The sequence below is a fragment of the Lepidochelys olivacea genome (genome assembly GCF_965140295.1).
Source record: "Lepidochelys olivacea isolate rLepOli2 genome assembly, chromosome: 20".
In the NCBI taxonomy this organism is placed as follows: domain Eukaryota; kingdom Metazoa; phylum Chordata; order Testudines; family Cheloniidae; genus Lepidochelys; species Lepidochelys olivacea.
The window spans coordinates 2,478,382-2,496,567 of NC_140430.1; the positions used below are offsets into that span (position 1 = coordinate 2,478,382).

The 18,186-nt window shown below is 66.8% G+C and overlaps 2 protein-coding genes across 3 annotated transcripts; both read left to right on the forward strand.

The window, feature by feature from the left end:
• Window positions 1-2,012: 2,012 nt before the first annotated feature.
• On the forward strand, window positions 2,013-7,439 carry LOC311510591 (myosin light polypeptide 6-like). Its single transcript, XM_084610371.1, has 7 exons — window positions 2,013-2,315; window positions 4,193-4,220; window positions 4,767-4,910; window positions 5,471-5,644; window positions 6,063-6,140; window positions 6,262-6,304; window positions 7,096-7,439. Exons 1-6 carry the CDS (start codon window positions 2,112-2,114, stop codon window positions 6,288-6,290), a joined length of 657 nt encoding a protein of 218 aa, XP_084466497.1. The 5' UTR covers window positions 2,013-2,111; the 3' UTR covers window positions 6,291-6,304; window positions 7,096-7,439.
• Window positions 7,440-11,368: 3,929 nt separating this feature from the next.
• On the forward strand, window positions 11,369-17,857 carry LOC311510592 (myosin light polypeptide 6). 2 transcript variants are annotated; one of them, XM_084610372.1, is made up of 7 exons: window positions 11,369-11,495; window positions 11,974-12,001; window positions 14,608-14,751; window positions 15,122-15,295; window positions 15,779-15,856; window positions 16,304-16,343; window positions 17,525-17,857. In XM_084610372.1, exons 1-6 carry the CDS (start codon window positions 11,493-11,495, stop codon window positions 16,330-16,332), a joined length of 456 nt encoding a protein of 151 aa, XP_084466498.1. In that variant the 5' UTR covers window positions 11,369-11,492; the 3' UTR covers window positions 16,333-16,343; window positions 17,525-17,857. The 2 variants fall into 2 exon arrangements, with proteins under 2 accessions (XP_084466498.1, XP_084466499.1); XM_084610373.1 differs by lacking the exon at window positions 16,304-16,343.
• Window positions 17,858-18,186: the final 329 nt, after the last annotated feature.

The window sequence follows — 18,186 nt, forward strand, 5'->3', positions numbered from 1 at the left end:
GTCTTGGGCCCCACCCCTCTAAGACAGACTGGAGCAGGGGAAGGAGGTCTCACCGTGCCCAGAGCCGCTCCTGTGTGGGCCCCGATCCATGGCGGGTTGGGGGCTAGCCCACCAGTGTCAAGTTGTGTCTGCATGGCCTCACCCCTGTGGGTTCCACCTGTGACTGGCCCATGGGTCCCAACCCTCAGCCCCAGGGGGGAGGAAGCTGCCCTGTTTCACAGGGGAAACTGAGGCACAGGGTGGGCACAGCCCCACTGAGGGTGTGGAAGTGGCGGGGGAGCTGGTTTGGGTGGCACCCAGCCCCCAGCAAGGATTTATGCTCCAGGCCAGTGGAGCCAGACTCACTCCCTAGGGGAGGCTGTGAAGGGGGCATTGCATTCCCCCCCCCATCTCCCCACCAAGTCCTAAACACCCCTCTTCTCTGCGCCCTCCAGAGCTGCTGGGCTTGGCCCATCCCTTCTGCCCCCCCACCCCCCGGCTTGGCCTGATTCATGGAGCTGCGCCATGAGCCCCGACCCCTGCTCAGCGCTGCTGGGCACCCAGCCAGGCCAGCTCGTTAATAATAATATACGGAGAAACCCGCTTCATGGGACTGCGGGGGGGGGACATAGCTCGGCGATGACCGCGGGCCTCAACCCAACCCTTAATCAAGCTGTGACGGAGGACCAGCCAGCTGGACTTTTCCATCAACCCCTGCTTAGCTGGCAGGGCTCGGCCCAGGGCCAGGGCCGGGCAGCCCCAGCCTGGCCCTGGCACTTTCATTTACACTCAGGGTAATTTCCAGGTGCTAATTAACCCACGCAGCTCCTCGGGGGGCTGAGGGATCTCACTGCAATGCAGCCACCTCTGGGGTGGGCCACAGCAGCTGCTTAGGCAGAGATTGCGGCGCCCAGCGCTGGGATGCAGCCACCTCTGGGGTGGGCCACAGCAGCTGCTTAGGCAGAGATTGCGGCGCCCAGCGCTGGGATGCAGCCACCTCTGGGGTGGGCCACAGCAGCTGCTTAGGCAGAGATTGCGGCGCCCAGCGCTGGGATGCAGCCACCTCTGGGGTGGGCCACAGCAGCTGCTTAGGCAGAGATTGCGGCGCCCAGCACTGGCTCACTGACGCTGGCAACACTTCACAGCAGCATAGGAGCTGCAACAAATCGTCGGCTGAATTTAAACCGGGGGGGGGCACCTCCCGTCCCCCCCCCCCCGCAAACATTACTGGCCACAAGGAGCCAGCACGCCGGGGTTTATCTGAATGCTGGCACCGCTGCCTAGGCCTGGGGGGGAGGGGTCAGAGGTGAGAGTGCCCCCTCTCCCTGCCGCACAGCCCCCCCCCAGCTCTACATTGGGGTCACAGCCACCCCAGCACCGTAGCCTGCATCACCCAGCTGCGTACTGTGCCCTCTGCCTGTGGCCAGCAGAGCAGCCCCCCAGCCACTGCCCCCCCCACACACACTTTGGGGGGGGTTAGGGAAGCAGTGTGGCCTAGTGCTGAGGGGGGGAGCTCGGACACCTGGGTTCTATTCCCACGCCAGGAGGGGGTGGGTGCTGGAGGAGGCAACATCAGGGCACCTGGGGTCCATTAGTCCTGGGGCCTAGTTGGGAGGCTGGGAGTCAGGACTCCTGGGTCCCAGGCCCAGCGCTGCGGCTGAGATCCCGGTGCCATCTGAGCAGAGGAAAGGGCCCTGCCTGGTGCCCGTGGGGCCCATCTCTCTCAGCCCTCACCTTCATCAACCCCTGCATTCACACAGCTCCAGGCCCCCTGTGCTTTGGGGGGGGGGTTCCTCTGGCGGGGGGCACCGTGCTGTGGGCCTGGCCTGGCTCCCTGGTGCATGCCTGGCATTGCTGGCCCCTCGAGCTTGCCTCTAAGAAAAGCCCTGGAGCAGGGGCGGGGGGGGGGAAGCTGTCACTTCTGACAATGAATGATGCTCCCATTTTTAGCCCCCCCCCCCTTGTCCTCCCCCCCCAACTGCCCTTATCTAGCATTGCTACAGCCTGACGTCACTCCGGGCTATTTAAGCCGGGCCAGGCAGGGCCAGCCCCACGCTGGGACTTCACCAGGGCCCTGCAGCCTCGTCTGCCAGCCCCGCTCGCCCGGGCACGCGCCGCTGGGCCCAGCCGCCATGCCCCCCAAGAAGGAGCTGCCCGTGAAGAAGCCGGTGGCCCCGCCGGCCAAACCGGCCGCCAAACCGGCCATAGCCAAGCCAGCGGCTGCTGCAGCTAAGCCCAAAGCCCCCGAGCCGGTGGCGACCCCAGCCCCGGCACCAGCCCCGGCACCAGCCCCAGAGACGCCCAAGGAGCCACCGATTGACCTCTCTAAAGTGGTGGTATGTGGGGGCTGCAAAAGGGGGAGGCAGAGAGAGCAGGGGGGTGCATGGGGCCAGGACTGGGCCTGGGGGGGGTGTCCCTCGCCCCATGAGGTAGCAACGCCAGGAGGTGTAAACCTGCCGCGTGAGTGGGACGGGGAGCTGCGTGGCCGGATGGCACAGAGCCACGGGCAGACACGCTGCCCCAGAGCCCCCGGCCTGGCCTGCTCTACTGCACCCAGTTTGCCACAGGCAGGCCAGATAAGAAAATGCCCCCCCCAGATCACCCCCCCACACACCTGCTTCCTCATGGCCCAAATACTGACCACCCCTCCAGCGCCTGCATTTGCCGTGAGTGGGATGGTGCCCCCCCTACACCTAGTGTGGCCCCCCCCCAAAAGGGAAGTGAGCTGCCCTCCAAAGGCTTAATGGGGGGCAGGGGGATCCCCCAGGCTCCATCAGGGACACAGCGGCTACCCCCCCACCAGTGGGGAAGGGCCAGTATTAGCCCATTTACAGATGGGGAAACTGAGGCAAGGGCAAGGGCTGTGACTTGCCCAATGTGAGTTAATGGCAGAGCTGGGAAGAGAACCCAGGAGTCCAGATGCCCTGCCCCCCCCACCCCTGCCCCCACGACTCCAGTTCTCTCCTGGAGCTGGGAACAGAACCCAGGAGTCCTAGCTGCCATCCCACCCCCGGGTCTAACTACTCCCGCCCCCACAGTGCTGTCCCTCCGCTGGGTGCTCAGCAGCGGGGCTGAGGTGGGGGGGGTCAGTGGAGTGGCTGTAGCTGGGGGACTCACTTAATCTAACTGGGGCTCAGCTAAGCAGCCAGAGACCAGCTCCTGTCTTCTAGCCATGGTGCCCGGACCGGGGGCGGGGGGGGGTCTGGTGGGTTGGAGCAGAGAGGGCTGGTAGCCAGGACTCCTGGGTTCTAGCTTTAGCTTGTTACTGGCTGTGTCCAACCATGGCCAGAGCCTCCACGCAGGAAGGAGCGAGACTGGGGGCCCGGGGGGCTGTTAGACAGTCACAGCTGGGAGGGGGGGCGCGCTCAGGTCATTGGGGCAGGATAAATTTAGGCAGTGAGCTGGCCCTGTTATTTTAATGACAGTCTAGAACGGGGGGGGGGGGGGGGGGGAGGGCGAGAGCCTGGCGTGGGCCTGCATTCCCAGGCCGGGGACAGGTGGCTGCGGCCAGGGGGATTAGCACCCCCTTTTCCAGGCAGATTTATTTCAGCCCCAGGACTGGGCACCGCTTTGCCATGCCGAGCTAAGGGGTCAAGTTGTGGCTGGGGGGGGGGGCTCAACCGGCCGCGCCTCTGTGTGCGGGGCACAGAATGCAGGAAAATTCCTAAGGCAGTGAGGTAGGGCCCCCTATAAAGAGTGTGACCAGGGAGGGGGCAGATCAGGCCCTTATATGAACTCAGCTGCATGCATGGCCCCCCTGCTGACAGAGGCTGGGGCCGGCAAAACTGGGCACCCGCCCCAGCCAGGGACCCACTCGGCTCCCCACAGTGCCCCCTGCTGGCAGAGCCTGGGGCGGGCGAAACTGGGCACCGGCTCCCCACAGTGCCTCCTGCTGGCAGAGCCTGGGGCGGGCGAAACTGGGCACCTGCCCCCCCGCCCCCCTACAGCCAGGGCCCCTGCCCTCCTCCTGGCAGCACCCCCTGCTGGCAGAGCCTGATGTCAGCCAGGTGAGGACCAAGGGTCCCCACATCCCCCGGCAAGACGTTTAGTGGGGGTCGGGCTGGAGGGGCCCTGGGGGGACCAAGCTTGGCCCCTGCAGCAGAGAGCTGGTGGGTAATACCAGGAGCGTTCCCCCCATGGCACCCCCTGGTCTCATGCAGCTCCCCCCAAATCTTTTGTTAATGTCCCTGTTTCTGTCCCTTCCTCTTTGCAGATTGAGTTTAGCAAGGACCAGCTGGAGGGTAAGTCAACCGGCCTCATGTCTGTGTAGCTGCGGGGGGGATCACTCTTCAACCAGCCTTCACCCACCTCTGGCCCTGCTAAATCCAGCCCCTTCCCCCACTTACGTGGTTCTGCCTTGAGCCTTTGTCCCCAACAAGCTCTTGTCAGTTGCTAACCCATCCCCGGGGAGCGGAAACCCTAGTCATGTGGCATTTTCCATTACCCAGCCTGCCATGGGGCAGGACCTGGGTGTGGGGTGCATGGCTGGGCCCCCAACCTCTGTGCTGGGCTCTGCCCAGGGAGCTCTCTCAGCGTGGAGGTGTCGGGTTAAGAGGCAAGCATCTGGCTGGCAGCTCCTGGTCTCTGAACCAGCCGGGCACCTCTTGAAACTCGTCCCAGTCTTGTAGGTAAAATACAATTCCTGAGGGAGGCGGAGGAGCTGGGATTTGAACTCCTGGCCTCCTCCCTCCAGTCTGGACCCAATCCTGGCCTGAAGCAGGCAGGTTAGACGGGCAGAGGATGTCCGGTTCCAGCCCCTCTGACCTGCTCTGCCCCCCCACCCCCAGATTACAAGGAGGCTTTCCAGCTCTTCGATCGAGTTGGGGACGGCAAGATTATGCTGAGCCAGTGTGGGGATGTGCTGCGGGCCCTGGGCCAGAACCCCACCAACGCCGAGGTCATGAAGGTGCTGGGCCACCCCAAGCCCGATGGTGAGCGAGCGGCCTCAGCAGCTGTGGGGCTGGGGTGGAGGATGGGATGCGGTTCGGGCGCTATCAGCCTATGCCCAAAGCCCCAGCTTCTGGAGTCACGTGGCGTTGCAGCCCCAGCTTGCACTGTGAAAAGGGAAGCAAGGGTGGCTGCGGGGGAAAAGCCTGGAATCCAGTGTAACGGCATCTGTCTGAGTCTGCAGAGAGCCTGAAACCGTTGCTGCAAAGGGAGAACGGAATTGCCCCACGCATCTCGGAGGGGTGTTACTTCCAGACCCCCACTGTGCTCTGGGGGGCTCTCACCAGCCCCACCCGAGCTGCGGATTGTGTGTGTGGTGGGAGTGGGTCTGGACCCCTAAGCTTTCAGAGACCCCTGACTACTGGGGTTAGCAATGGGGGTCCTCCTTTGGGTTTGGTTGGGCTATGTGATGTGGGGGGGCATCAGGGGCCCCATGCGGTGCCATGGGGGGCCAGACTGCCTTCCTCCAGCCACATGGTAGGGTGGCTGCATGGCAGGGTCCTCGGGGGCTCAGCCTGGCCTCAGTTTCTCCCTCCCACGGCAGAGCTGAACTCCAGGCGGGTGGAGTTCGAGCAGTTCCTGCCCATGCTGCAGACCATCTCCAAGAACAAGGACCAGGGCACCTACGAGGACTACGTGGAGGGGCTGCGGGTCTTCGACAAGGAGGGGAATGGCACCGTCATGGGGGCCGAGCTGCGCCATGTGCTCTCCACACTGGGTGAGCGCTGCCTGCCGGGGCAGAGGGGCCCCAGCCACAGGGCAGCCCCCAAGACAGGTGCCCCCTAGGCTGGCGAGGCTCAGCAAGTCAGGGGCAGGGTCACACGGGTACAGCGCCAGGTCAGGGGCACCCCACCCGGGACAGGGCCCCCCCCCAGGGCTGTCGGTGTGATACCGGGCAGGGACAGGGCCCCCTGGGCACTGGGTGACGGGGGGGAACGGGGCCCTCCCAGGGCTCTCAGTCTGGCACCAGGTGGGTGAGCAGGGCCCCCCAGAGTGGGCAGGAGCAGGGGGGACGCCCACCCCCAGGGCTGTCGGTCTGGTACCTGGCAGGGACAGAGCCCCCCGGGCTGATGGGTGGGCACCGGATGTGGGGGAACATCTCCCCAGCACTAACATGCTGCCCCCTCTGGCCACAGGTGAGAAACTGACGGAGGAGGAGGTGGACGCCCTCCTGTCTGGGCACGAGGACGCCAACGGCTGCATCAACTACGAAGGTGAGAGCCCGGAGTCGGGGACCCTTCAGCTGCGGGGGCCAGGAAAGGAGGGGGTGAGGCTCCCAAGGGGGCCTCAGGGGGCCCAGTTCCTCTGCCTAATGCCACTCTCCTCCCCCCACAGCCTTCGTCAAGCACATCCTGTCTGGCTGAGCGGGTGCCGTGGGGTAGGTGCCCCCCATGGGGAGGAGGGGCTTTTACTTTTCTGACTCTGTTTTGGGGGGTGGCTGCTCCTTTCTCCCCTCTTTGCCATGAGAGTCCCAGGGGCCTCAGTGGCCTTTGCCCCTTGGCCGGGACCCGGGTGAACCATCTCTGTGCCCGGCGGATCAGCTCTAACGTGTGTGTCAAATCCCACTGCCCTGGAAGAGGCTTGTGTTTTTGGGGCTGCTGCTACCACCCCCAGCACCTCCCAGCAGCAGACTTCCGAGTGCAGGAGCCTTAGCCCTGTTCTGCAGATGGGGAAACTGAGGCACAGGGACTTACTCTGCTGCCAGCTGAGGTCCAATGCCATCAGACGGGCACGAGTCATTCAACTTCTCCTCTAGCTCCTCCCTGCAGTGCCATATCCCTCATGGGGAACCGAGCCTGCCCCCAGGGGGACAGCCTAGCCCAGACCAACGCCTCTTGGGGGGCCCTGGGAGCTCTGTCCAGGGCACTGGAGTGGAAGGGCCCCATGCAAAGTGGGGCAGCATGGCTTTGCTTTAATTACTCAGGATAGGGCATCCTGACATCCTGCGGGCCCAGCCCGTGCCCTGAGTCAAATCTGCTGGCCCAGCCGTGCTGGGAGCACGATTCCCTCCAGCCTTTGCTCCGGGGGACGGAGATTCAGAACAAACCTGAGCTCTGGGCCTGGATCCTTCCTGCCCCCTGCCCCCCCCATGGGATCCCCGCTCCCCCACCCTGAACCCTGACTCCAAAGGCCACGCCGGCGACTAACTGTCTCCTCTTCTCTCCCCAGACCGGGCAGGATGGGGCTAAGCAACTGATGCCACCTCAGACATTACTCTGCAGGGTGGGGGCATGTTCCCTGCCCCCTTTGTCTCTCTCTTTAACCCGCCCCCCTGCCCCCCAATGGCTGCTGCAAGGGACTTCTACCACTGCCCAAGGGAGCGCCCAAGACCTCAGGACGCCAGCGGCTGAAGATCGAGCGAGGAGGGGGGGTGCAGGCTCCCCCCGAGAGCAGCAGCCCAGCCTGGGGGTGCCCACCGAGCTGAGCCAGGGTCCCGATCCTGGGCGGGAAGGGACCCAATCCTCCTTGTGCCCGTCCTGCATTTGGACAATAAAAGCCATTTGTTTGCAGAAGCTTCTGGCCCCTTGGGTCTTGGGCACAGGGGCCATCTCAGCATCCCTGACTCTTTCTTGAGACCCTGAGCCCTGGGGGCGGGGGGCTGTACTTGGGTTGCAGAGTTCTGCATACACGGTCAATGCGGGGGCGAGGTGGAAGGGCCAAGCGCAGGAGCACAGGCTGGAAAAGACCCAGGGGCTGGCCCCGCAGGGCCCTCAGGGTGTCCTTGCGCCCGGCCCAGTGATTTCATTCCCACGCAGAAAGCAAGAGTTGGGAAATCAGCGCCAGGTCCCCCCGAAAGGCTCCGCTGCAGGGCAGGGCGGAGGGAGGAGCCACCAGCCCCAGCTAAGGCCTGAATTGCAAAGCGCGACAATTTATAGCAGGAGACGAGCCCCCCGGGAGGCGTTATGCCGGCGGAGCCATGGCACGGTCCGGTCGCACCGGGTGCTGGCGGAATGCCCTGTGGAGACAAGCTGGTCTCCGGTGCCCAGAGCCAGGGCATGGCAGGGGCCCCGGAGGATTGCAGGGAATGCAGCCGCCATGTCCTGTTTGTTAGGGGGTGAAAGGTTGGGCCTGGAGCAGCGGGGATCTGCCCCGCGCCCCATAGCGCCCCCTGCTGGGGGTGAGAATTCCTACCCGTCTCGGGCTGTTTCCCCGCACTCAGACTTCACACGCGGCTCTCGTCTATTTATTTCTTCTTTTGCTGGGGCCTCAGGTCGCCGGCTCAGGGGAGCGAGTCCCAGAAACTGTCGTCAGCCCAGGTGGGGTGTCACTCAGCGAGAGCCTGCGGGGTTCACAATCGCCAGCTGGGAGAATGAACCCCATTAAAAGGGCCAGGCAGGCGCTGCCCCTGTTCCCAGCCCCTGCAGAGGGGTTCCTAGTCTGTCGAATGAAACTCTCCTTGCTCCCTGTGCGCCCCCAAGCCCCCCGCTGGGACCCTCCCTGCTCCCCCCCGCTGGGACCCTCCCTGCTCCCCTGCGCCCCCAACCCCCTCCCCTCGCTGGGACCCTCCATGCTCCCCGTGCGCCCCCAACCCCCTCCCCTCGCTGGGACCCTCCCTGCTCCCCGTGGTGCCCCCAACCCCCTCCCCCCGCTGGGACCCTCCCTGCTCCCCTGCGCCCCCAACCCCCTCCCCTCGCTGGGACCCTCCCTGCTCCCCGTGGTGCCCCCAACCCCCTCCCCCCGCTGGGACCCTCCCTGCTCCCCTGCGCCCCCAACCCCCTCCCCTCGCTGGGACCCTCCCTGCTCCCCGTGGCGCCCCCAACCCCCCCCCCCGCTGGGACCCTCCCTGCTCCCCTGCGCCCCCAAACCCCTCCCCCCGCTGGGACCCTCCCTGTGCCCCTGTGCCCCCAACCCCCTCCCCCCGCTGGGACCCTCCCTGTGCCCCCAACCCCCTCCCCCCGCTGGGACCCTCCCTGCTCCCCTGCGCCCCCAACCCCCTCCCCCCGCTGGGACCCTCCCTGTGCCCCCAACCCCCTCCCCTCGCTGGGACCCTCCCTGCTCCCCTGTGCCCCCAACCCCCTCCCCCCGCTGGGACCCTCCCTGCTCCCCTGCGCCCCCAACCCCCTCCCCCCGCTGGGACCCTCCCTGCTCCCCGTGCGCCCCCAACCCCCTCCCCTCGCTGGGACCCTCCCTGCTCCCCGTGCGCCCCCAACCCCCTCCCCTCGCTGGGACCCTCCCTGCTCCCCGTGGTGCCCCCAACCCCCTCCCCCCGCTGGGACCCTCCCTGCTCCCCTGCGCCCCCAACCCCCTCCCCTCGCTGGGACCCTCCCTGCTCCCCGTGGTGCCCCCAACCCCCTCCCCCCGCTGGGACCCTCCCTGCTCCCCTGCGCCCCCAACCCCCTCCCCTCGCTGGGACCCTCCCTGCTCCCCTGCGCCCCCAACCCCCTCCCCCCGCTGGGACCCTCCCTGCTCCCCTGCGCCCCCAACCCCCTCCCCCCGCTGGGACCCTCCCTGCTCCCCTGCGCCCCCAACCCCCTCCCCCCGCTGGGACCCTCCCTGTGCCCCCAACCCCCTCCCCTCGCTGGGACCCTCCCTGCTCCCCTGTGCCCCCAACCCCCTCCCCCCGCTGGGACCCTCCCTGCTCCCCTGCGCCCCCAACCCCCTCCCCCCGCTGGGACCCTCCCTGCTCCCCGTGCGCCCCCAACCCCCTCCCCTCGCTGGGACCCTCCCTGCTCCCCGTGCGCCCCCAACCCCCTCCCCTCGCTGGGACCCTCCCTGCTCCCCGTGGTGCCCCCAACCCCCTCCCCCCGCTGGGACCCTCCCTGCTCCCCTGCGCCCCCAACCCCCTCCCCTCGCTGGGACCCTCCCTGCTCCCCGTGGTGCCCCCAACCCCCTCCCCCCGCTGGGACCCTCCCTGCTCCCCTGCGCCCCCAACCCCCTCCCCTCGCTGGGACCCTCCCTGCTCCCCGTGGCGCCCCCAACCCCCTCCCCCCGCTGGGACCCTCCCTGCTCCCCTGCGCCCCCAACCCCCTCCCCCCGCTGGGACCCTCCCTGCTCCCCTGCGCCCCCAACCCCCTCCCCCCGCTGGGACCCTCCCTGTGCCCCCAACCCCCTCCCCTCGCTGGGACCCTCCCTGCTCCCCTGCGCCCCCAACCCCCTCCCCCCGCTGGGACCCTCCCTGCTCCCCTGCGCCCCCAACCCCCTCCCCTCGCTGGGACCCTCCCTGCTCCCCGTGCGCCCCCAACCCCCTCCCCTCGCTGGGACCCTCCCTGCTCCCCTGCGCCCCCAACCCCCTCCCCTCGCTGGGACCCTCCCTGCTCCCCTGCGCCCCCAACCCCCTCCCCTCGCTGGGACCCTCCCTGCTCCCCGTGGTGCCCCCAACCCCCTCCCCCCGCTGGGACCCTCCCTGCTCCCCCAACCCCCTTCCCCCGCTGGGACCCTCCCTGCTCCCCGTGCGCCCCCAACCCCCTCCCCCCGCTGGGACCCTCCCTGCTCCCCTGTGCCCCCAACCCCCTCCCCCCGCTGGGACCCTCCCTGCTCCCCTGCGCCCCCAACCCCCTCCCCCCGCTGGGACCCTCCCTGCGCCCCCAACCCCCTCCCCTCGCTGGGACCCTCCCTGCTCCCCGTGCGCCCCCAACCCCCTCCCCCCGCTGGGACCCTCCCTGCTCCCCTGCGCCCCCAACCCCCTCCCCCCGCTGGGACCCTCCCTGCGCCCCCAACCCCCTCCCCCCGCTGGGACCCTCCCTGCTCCCCTGCGCCCCCAACCCCCTCCCCTCGCTGGGACCCTCCCTGCTCCCCTGCGCCCCCAACCCCCTCCCCCCGCTGGGACCCTCCCTGCGCCCCCAACCCCCTCCCCCCGCTGGGACCCTCCCTGCTCCCCTGCGCCCCCAACCCCCTCCCCTCGCTGGGACCCTCCCTGCTCCCCGTGCGCCCCCAACCCCCTCCCCCCGCTGGGACCCTCCCTGCTCCCCTGCGCCCCCAACCCCCTCCCCCCGCTGGGACCCTCCCTGCGCCCCCAACCCCCTCCCCTCGCTGGGACCCTCCCTGCTCCCCGTGCGCCCCCAACCCCCTCCCCTCGCTGGGACCCTCCCTGCTCCCCGTGCGCCCCCAACCCCCTCCCCTCGCTGGGACCCTCCCTGCTCCCCTGCGCCCCCAACCCCCTCCCCTCGCTGGGACCCTCCCTGCTCCCCGTGCGCCCCCAACCCCCTCCCCCCGCTGGGACCCTCCCTGGCCCCCAACCCCCTCCCCCCGCTGGGACCCTCCCTGCTCCCCTGCGCCCCCAACCCCCTCCCCTCGCTGGGACCCTCCCTGCTCCCCCTGCACCCCCAACCCCCTCCCCCCACTGGGACCCTCCCTGCTCCCCTGCGCCCCCAGCCCCCTCGGCAAGGCCCCCCCTCGGTGTCTACAGGCAAAGCGGGGGCGACTCAGCCCAGCCCCGCCCCACCGCTGGGCCCGGTCATGAATAATGCAGCAACTAATTAGCATAAGAAGTGACGCGCGGCCCGCCCTCGGGCCGCTCCCGGCGCGCGGATGCCTGGGGCGTGACGTCAGAGCCAGTAGAAAGGGGCCGGCGGAGGCGAGTCCGCGCAGGGGCCATTGCGGGGAGCGGAGCCGGCGCAGCAGCAGTCATGGTGGGGCGAGCAGGGCTGGCGGGGGGGGGGGGTGCAGCGGCCGGGGGGGTGCGCAGGGCTGGCGTGGGGGTGCGCTCCGAGGGGGAGGGGGGTACAGCTGCCGGGGGCGTGCGCTCCGGGGGCAGGGTGCAGAGGGCTGGCGGGGGGGTGCAGCGGCCGGGGGGGGGGGCGAGCAGGGCTGGCGGGGGGGGGGTGCAGCGGCCGGGGGGGTGCGCTCGGAGGGGGGTGCAGCGGCCGGGGGCAGGGTGCAGAGGGCTGGCGGGGGGGTGCAGCGGCCGGGGGAGGGGCACGGTTAGGTTCCAGCCTCCCGAAGCCAGGGACATCCCCGGGATCTGACTCCCAGCCCCCCCCCCCCCCGGGAAGGAGCCCCTGGCCGGGGCTGGGGGCGCAGCGCTTGTGGGGTGCGGGGCTCGCGCCCTGGGGAAAGGGGGGCCCGGGCAGCCCCGCTGACGGCGGTCCCCCTGTGCTTGCCTTGCAGTGCGATTTCACCGAGGATCAGACGGCCGGTAAGTGCCCCGCCCGCCCCGACCCGCTTCCTTGCGCGACCTCTGCCCTTGCGCGCTATTTTCACTTCCGGGGGGGTTTGCGAATCTCTTGCGCGTCCCGCCGCCGCGGAAGGACTCACCGCTCTCTCTCCCTCCCTTGTAGACCTTCCTCCTCCTCCTCCTCTGTCACTAGCCTTCACCCTCCTCCTGTAGCCTTTCTAGCCGCCGGCCGGTAAGTGGGGCAGGGCCTGTGTGACTGCCCCCCCCCTTAACACCGGGCCCCTCGCTGCGGGGGTGGGGGGGAATCTCTGCGGGCTGCCTTCGGCTGTTGCTGCTGTGGGGTCCCGAGCTCCCTCCCCCGGGTAGGGCCCCCCAACTCTGGGTCTGGGGGTGACTCACCGCTCCCTGACCCACCCCCCCCGCCAGTGCGCGCATGGCTCACCCATGAGCAGGTTCCTGGCCAAGCCCGGCAGGCGGGACCCGCCCAGCCTGCGAGCCTCCCCGCCGCATTCCCCTAGCCGGGCCGGATTGGGTTGGGGGGGTAGCGCTGGCTTTAGGGGCGCTGTGTGGCCCCCCCCGCTTGTGGGTTGCAGGGGGGTGGGGTGCGGCAGGCTGCGGGCGGGTTGGGATTGCGCAGGGGGAAATGGCTGCAGGGCTCCGCTCTCTGCTCCAGGTTGTGGCAAACTCCCAGCTGAGCCACCGCCCCCCCTCCCCCCCCCGTGTCTGGGGGAGGGGGGCACACCCGGAGCTGGGGGGGGCGCCCCACGGGTCGCGGGTGGAATGTTGGAGGCGCAGCGCAATCCCTGCGCGGTGCCTTGCGCTGACTTCCTTATATGGGCACAAAACCCCGGCCGAGCGCAGGCTGCGCCCCGCCCCGGCGGGAAGTGGGGGGGGGCGCAGCCGTTCGCGGCAGGGCTCGGCCAGCCCGGGGGTGGGGGGCTGTGGGTCTCTGCGAACCCACCGGCCAGACCCTCCCTGGGTCCCTTTGCTGGTGTTTGCTTTAGCTAAAGCAGGAAGTGTGCTAAGGACAGAGGGAGTGAGCCCGGACTCCTGGGTTCTTTCCCTAGCTCTGGGAGGGGAGTGGGGTTTAGTGTAGCGGCTCTGTCCCCCTTTCAGGCGTCTGATTTGTCTCTTGTACCCCAAGTTTCACCTCCCTTGCAAAATCTGACACAAATCTGTCACAGCCACACGGTTTCCGAACAGTGGCCGACTTTCTCATTATGACCATAGGATTACAGATCCATCAGCTGGAATATAAACACTGTACTGACCTCTCAGTGTGTGGGGTACGGAGCTGCATCAACAAGGCATTGTCTGTATGAAATCGTAGTTGGTCCTGGCTTCGCTAGGGCGTTTTCTATTGCCTCTTGTAAAACTAGGCAAATAACTAGATGAGCTGATGTACTCCCTGGAAGATCTCTGGGTACCCCCAGGTTATGGGTACCCCCAGGGTACGGGCACCCTTGGTTGAGCGCCACTGGGCTAGTGGGTTAGAGCAGCTGGGGGTGAGGGGGGGGGGCGGGCTGGGAGCCAGGACTCCTGGGTTCTCTCCCGAGCTCCGGGAGGGAAATGGGCATTATGCCTCTGTTCCATTCCCATCTCTGCAGCTGGCTGCGGGCTGGGGCTCTCTGGTCCCCACTCTGTGCTTCGCTTTCCCCCTCTGGAAATCTCGGTTCGCTCCCCTGAGGCTGTAACGCCTGTGGAGGGGCTGGGCAGGGCCTGTCTCCGTGGAGGTGTCCCGTGGTCGAGTCCCTGATACGAAACCCACCAGGGCTGGCCCTCGCAGTGAGCGGGTGAACTCAAAGGCTGACCTTAGAGTTAATTACGGGGCCAGGGTGAAGGCGGCCCTGGGACCGAGAGGCGCTAACCTGCTCGCCAGGGTGGATGCAGCGTCAAAGGCAAGCGGATCTGTCCCCCTGGGTACAGCGAATGGGCAGCTCCCCACGGGCGACCTGGTTTCTCTCCGAGTCTGTGTCCAGGAAACCGGATCCTACGAGGAAAGGAAATGTTACCCTGGGCCCGCTGCTCTGTTTTTCTCCACCAGCCGGCTGAATTTCTAGGAGGGGAACTTGGAAGGAAAGGGGAGGAGGGGAGGCCCATAAACTCTTAGGCCAGGAGCAGATATAGCTAGAGACGCATGTGGCCCCTCAGTAGGTTTTGCCCCTGAGGTGGGGCTGGTGCAGCAAGACAAAGTGACTTGTCCCTGGGAGTCTGGGGCAGAGCCGGGAACTGGAGCCAGGGCTCCGGTCCGGTGCCTTATCCCTGAGGCCAGGCGTCCTGTCTAGTGCGGGTTGCTGCGGAAGGCAGGATACGAGACCTCTGGGGCTGGGAGTCCAGGCTGAAGCTCTCGGGAACCCTGATGGGCAAATTATCGAGGGCTCTTGTCTCTTATTGAGCTGAAGCTCCTGTTTCCCTATGGGTGCCTGGCAGGGGGGCTGGGGCTGAGTCTGCTGCCCCTGCCGCGTGCTCATGGGGCTGGAGCTGGCTGGGTACCAGGCAGATCAGGGCTGGCCAAGGCGGGTTTGTCGGCACGTGTTTGAACCGAGGGGCACTGGCCCCCCCCACAGGTGGGATTGGCACCTGGGGCCACGCTGACACCCTCCCTGCTCTTCCCCCTCCTCCTCTAGAGTTCAAGGAGGCTTTCCAGCTCTTTGACCGAATCGGGGATGGCAAGATCCTATACAGCCAGTGCGGGGACGTGATAAGGGCCCTAGGCCAGAACCCCACCAACGCTGAGGTCATGAAGGTGCTGGGGAACCCCAAGAGCGATGGTGAGTGGTGGGCAGGGGGCAAATGGGCTGTGGGCCTCACCCGCATCTCGGAGCTAGTGGCGGGTGAGAATGGGGCTGTCTTCCCCCCCCACCCCACCCCCGTTGGCTGGAGTGAGACCATGGCACAATGGGACTCAGACTGGCTTACAACTTGGGGGCTGGGGGGAGCTGCAGGGAGACATGCCCCCTGCGCCTGTCCCAGCTCTGGGGGCCTGGGGCTTGGGAGGCCCCGTCCTGTCCCTCGCTGGGTCCTGGCACAGGAGGGGTTCGATGCTGCCGCAGCCAGCGAGCCCATCCCCTGGGTGTTGTGCCCAGCCTGGCGGGCACCCACCCAAAGAGCTGGTCTCAGCTGCGCCCCTTCTCTTGCCAGAGATGAACATCAAGACGCTGAGCTTTGAGCAGTTCCTGCCCATGATGCAGACCATCGCCAAGAACAAGGACCAGGGCTGCTTCGAGGACTACGTGGAGGGGCTGCGGGTCTTCGACAAGGAGGGGAACGGCACCGTCATGGGGGCAGAGATCCGCCATGTCCTCGTGACCCTGGGTGAGGCTCTGACCCCACCTGCCGGCCTGGCCACAGCAGCCCCCTCTGCCAGGGGAGGAGGGTAGCCGAAGACTTCTGGCCGGGTCTCTCATGGGGATGGCTGGGTCAGGGTCCACAGTGTGTCTGGAGTGTCCTGGTGGGTAGCCAATTGGCACCATTGCCTTAGGGGGCTTGAGCCCCATGCCTGAGACAGAACAGCCCTGCCCCCCCACCTCGGGTCTCTTGAGGTGGCTGGCGAAGGGGCTCTGTTTCCCCTCCGTGCAAAGCAGGGAAGTGACTTGCATCCAGGTTGCATGGTGCCAAAGTCTGGGAACAGAACCCAGGAGTCCTGGCTGCCAGCCCCCTGCTCCAGTAATCGCTGGACAGATGCAGAGCAGCAACTAGGAGGAAGGCCCGTGTGTCTGATCAGGGACCAGATTTGCTGGGGGAGGTGCAAATGGGGCTGGGGGGGGCCTGTAGTAAAATCCTATCTGTCCCATGCAGGGGAGAAGATGACGGAGGAAGAGGTGGAGATCCTGGTGGCCGGGCATGAAGACAGCAACGGCTGCATTAACTATGAAGGTGAGGGCTCGTGGGGGTATCAGTGTCCAGCAGCCCCGGGTTTATCTCCAGAGGTTGCTTGACCCCTGTAGCACCTGGTGGCTTCAGCTCTCCTGCCTTGCTGGGGGGAGGTGGGGAGGAGAGTCCCTCCTCTGCTGGGTGGGGAGGGCGACTTGTCTGTCCCATGGCCAGGGTTCATTTTGGGACTAGCCTGGCGCCTCTGGCTCGTTTCCCCCACTGAGGACACTGCAGCCCCTGGGGGCGTCTCCCACCCAGGGAACGAAGAGTTGGATCGTTGCGGGCTGTGCTCGGAAACACCAGCCCCCGACAGTTCCCCTGGGGGTGATGTGGATGCTGGGCCCGGCGGGTTGGGAGCTGGAGGCAGCTGGGCGCTGGCGTGTCCCCGGGGATCCCCTCACGCTTGGTCACGCGGTGCGTTTGCTTGACGATGTCTGTTCCTTCCAACAGCGTTTGTGAGGCACATCTTGTCAGGGTGAAGCCGAGTGGGGTACGCCTCTTCCCGAACCCCTTCACTTACTTCCTCCCCCCTCTTTTGGTTTTGTTTCTAAAGGAAGCCTGGTTTGCGCTCCCCCCCCCGGCATGTCTGCATGTAGCTGACTCTCTCTAGCGGGGATCGGGGCAGGGAAAGCTCCGGCCGGAGCTGTGCACCGATTTTAAAGCAAGACTGTGTTGCCTGCCTGGGTTGGGTGCGGGGGGGTCAGGGGGGTTCAGCTGCAGCCGGGGGAGCTTGTGTCCTGGCCAGGGGGAGCTGCGTGGGCCTCGATCCCAGCAGGGCAGCCACTCCCGCCTGTACTGCTGGATGGGGCCGCTGGGCACCCGATGTGGATGGGGAGTCCCAGGCTGGCGTCCCACCACCTAGAAATGCCCCAGCTGGGGCAGGACACTGGGGTCTTCCCTTCCAGCAGCAAGAGGCTTGCGTTGGCCTGAGCGGGCAAGTGCCGGCTGATGCCTGGTGCCGTGGGCCGTAGGCTAACCAACAGTCTTTCTTTAGGGAGCGGTGTAGTGGCTACCTGCCTGGCCCCTTCTCTCTGTCGGATCCTCCCCCTCAAACGGCCCGGCCCCCGCTGGCCCTTGTCTGCTGTAGATAAAGCCAAGCTCTCTCCTCGCGCGGGGCAGGAAGCCACATGGCTTGTAGGCCCCCCGGTGCCTGGTAGTAGCTGTAGAAACTCTGCTGCCCCCTTCCTCCCCCCTCTCCTTTCCGCTGTCGCGGGTTCAAGTGCTGCAGAGGGAAGAAAGTGTCCTGGGGCCAGGAACTGTGGGGTGAAGGGTGGGGCCCGGGGCAGCAGCTCTTGCCTGAGTGCAGCTGGGGGGGGCTCCCAACTTCCCAACCAGGAGTGGGAGAGCGGAGCCCATGCTGTGGGCAGGCCTAGTTATTAGCAGCTTTAGAGTAACAGGCTGGTGCATGGCCCCTAGGCTGGGAGCAGGGGCCTGGAGGGCTGGGAGCTGGGGCTCCTTGGGCTCTCTCTATGGGGGGGGCTGTTAAATAGGGGAACTAGAGCACAGCTGCTGCAGGCTCCTTAGTAAACTTTGCAAACCCCAGCAGAACCTGCCCGGAAGCCCCATGCCCTGGTCGGTTTAGCCCTGAGGACCCTTTCTCCCCCAGCTGCCGAGGGGCCTCTCCCGCTGTGGGGCAGCCGCCCGGTCTCACGCCTGGCCTTCTCTCCACAGAGCTGGTCCGGATGGTGCTGAGCGGATGAAGTGTCCAGCCGATCTCCCCCTGTCCCTCCCCCCGAGGCCTCAGCTCGCTGCCGGGTGCTCGGGTTTATTCTCTGCGGTGCCTTTTCTACGCCCCATGTAAACTTTTCCTCCCTGGGTGGACCAGAAGGAGACTTCCCCTGCTGGGGGTGGGGCTGTGGTGAGGGTGTTCCCTGGGGGTGGGTGGGAGGAAGAGTGATCCCTGTTTCCTTTCTGGAGTCCCCCCCACCCTGTTTTAACTCCTCCAGCACTGCTAAGTTGTTTCTCCTTCCAGCTGCTTTCACTTAATAAACGGTTTGAAAAGTGGGGGCTCTTGGGCCTGTTTTGAAAGTGAGTGAGTGGGGGGGAGACAGCACCTGGAAAGGAGGGTGGGGTGGGTGAGAGAGGAAAAATGCAGCTTGCTGTGACAGTCAGAAGCTGCATAGCCCCCAGGGAGCCATGAATGGCAGAGCAGTGTGGGCCAGGCACCCCAGCATCTGACCCACCTGGCCCTGGGAAGGGGGTTCCTCACTTGGAAGGAAGAGCCCCCAGCCAACTTCTGAACAAGAGTAACAGGGACAAATGGGGGGTGCTCAAGGGGAGGAGCCCAGGGTGGTGCTTGGTGGGGGTGGCGAGGACACCCCTGCCTATAGTAA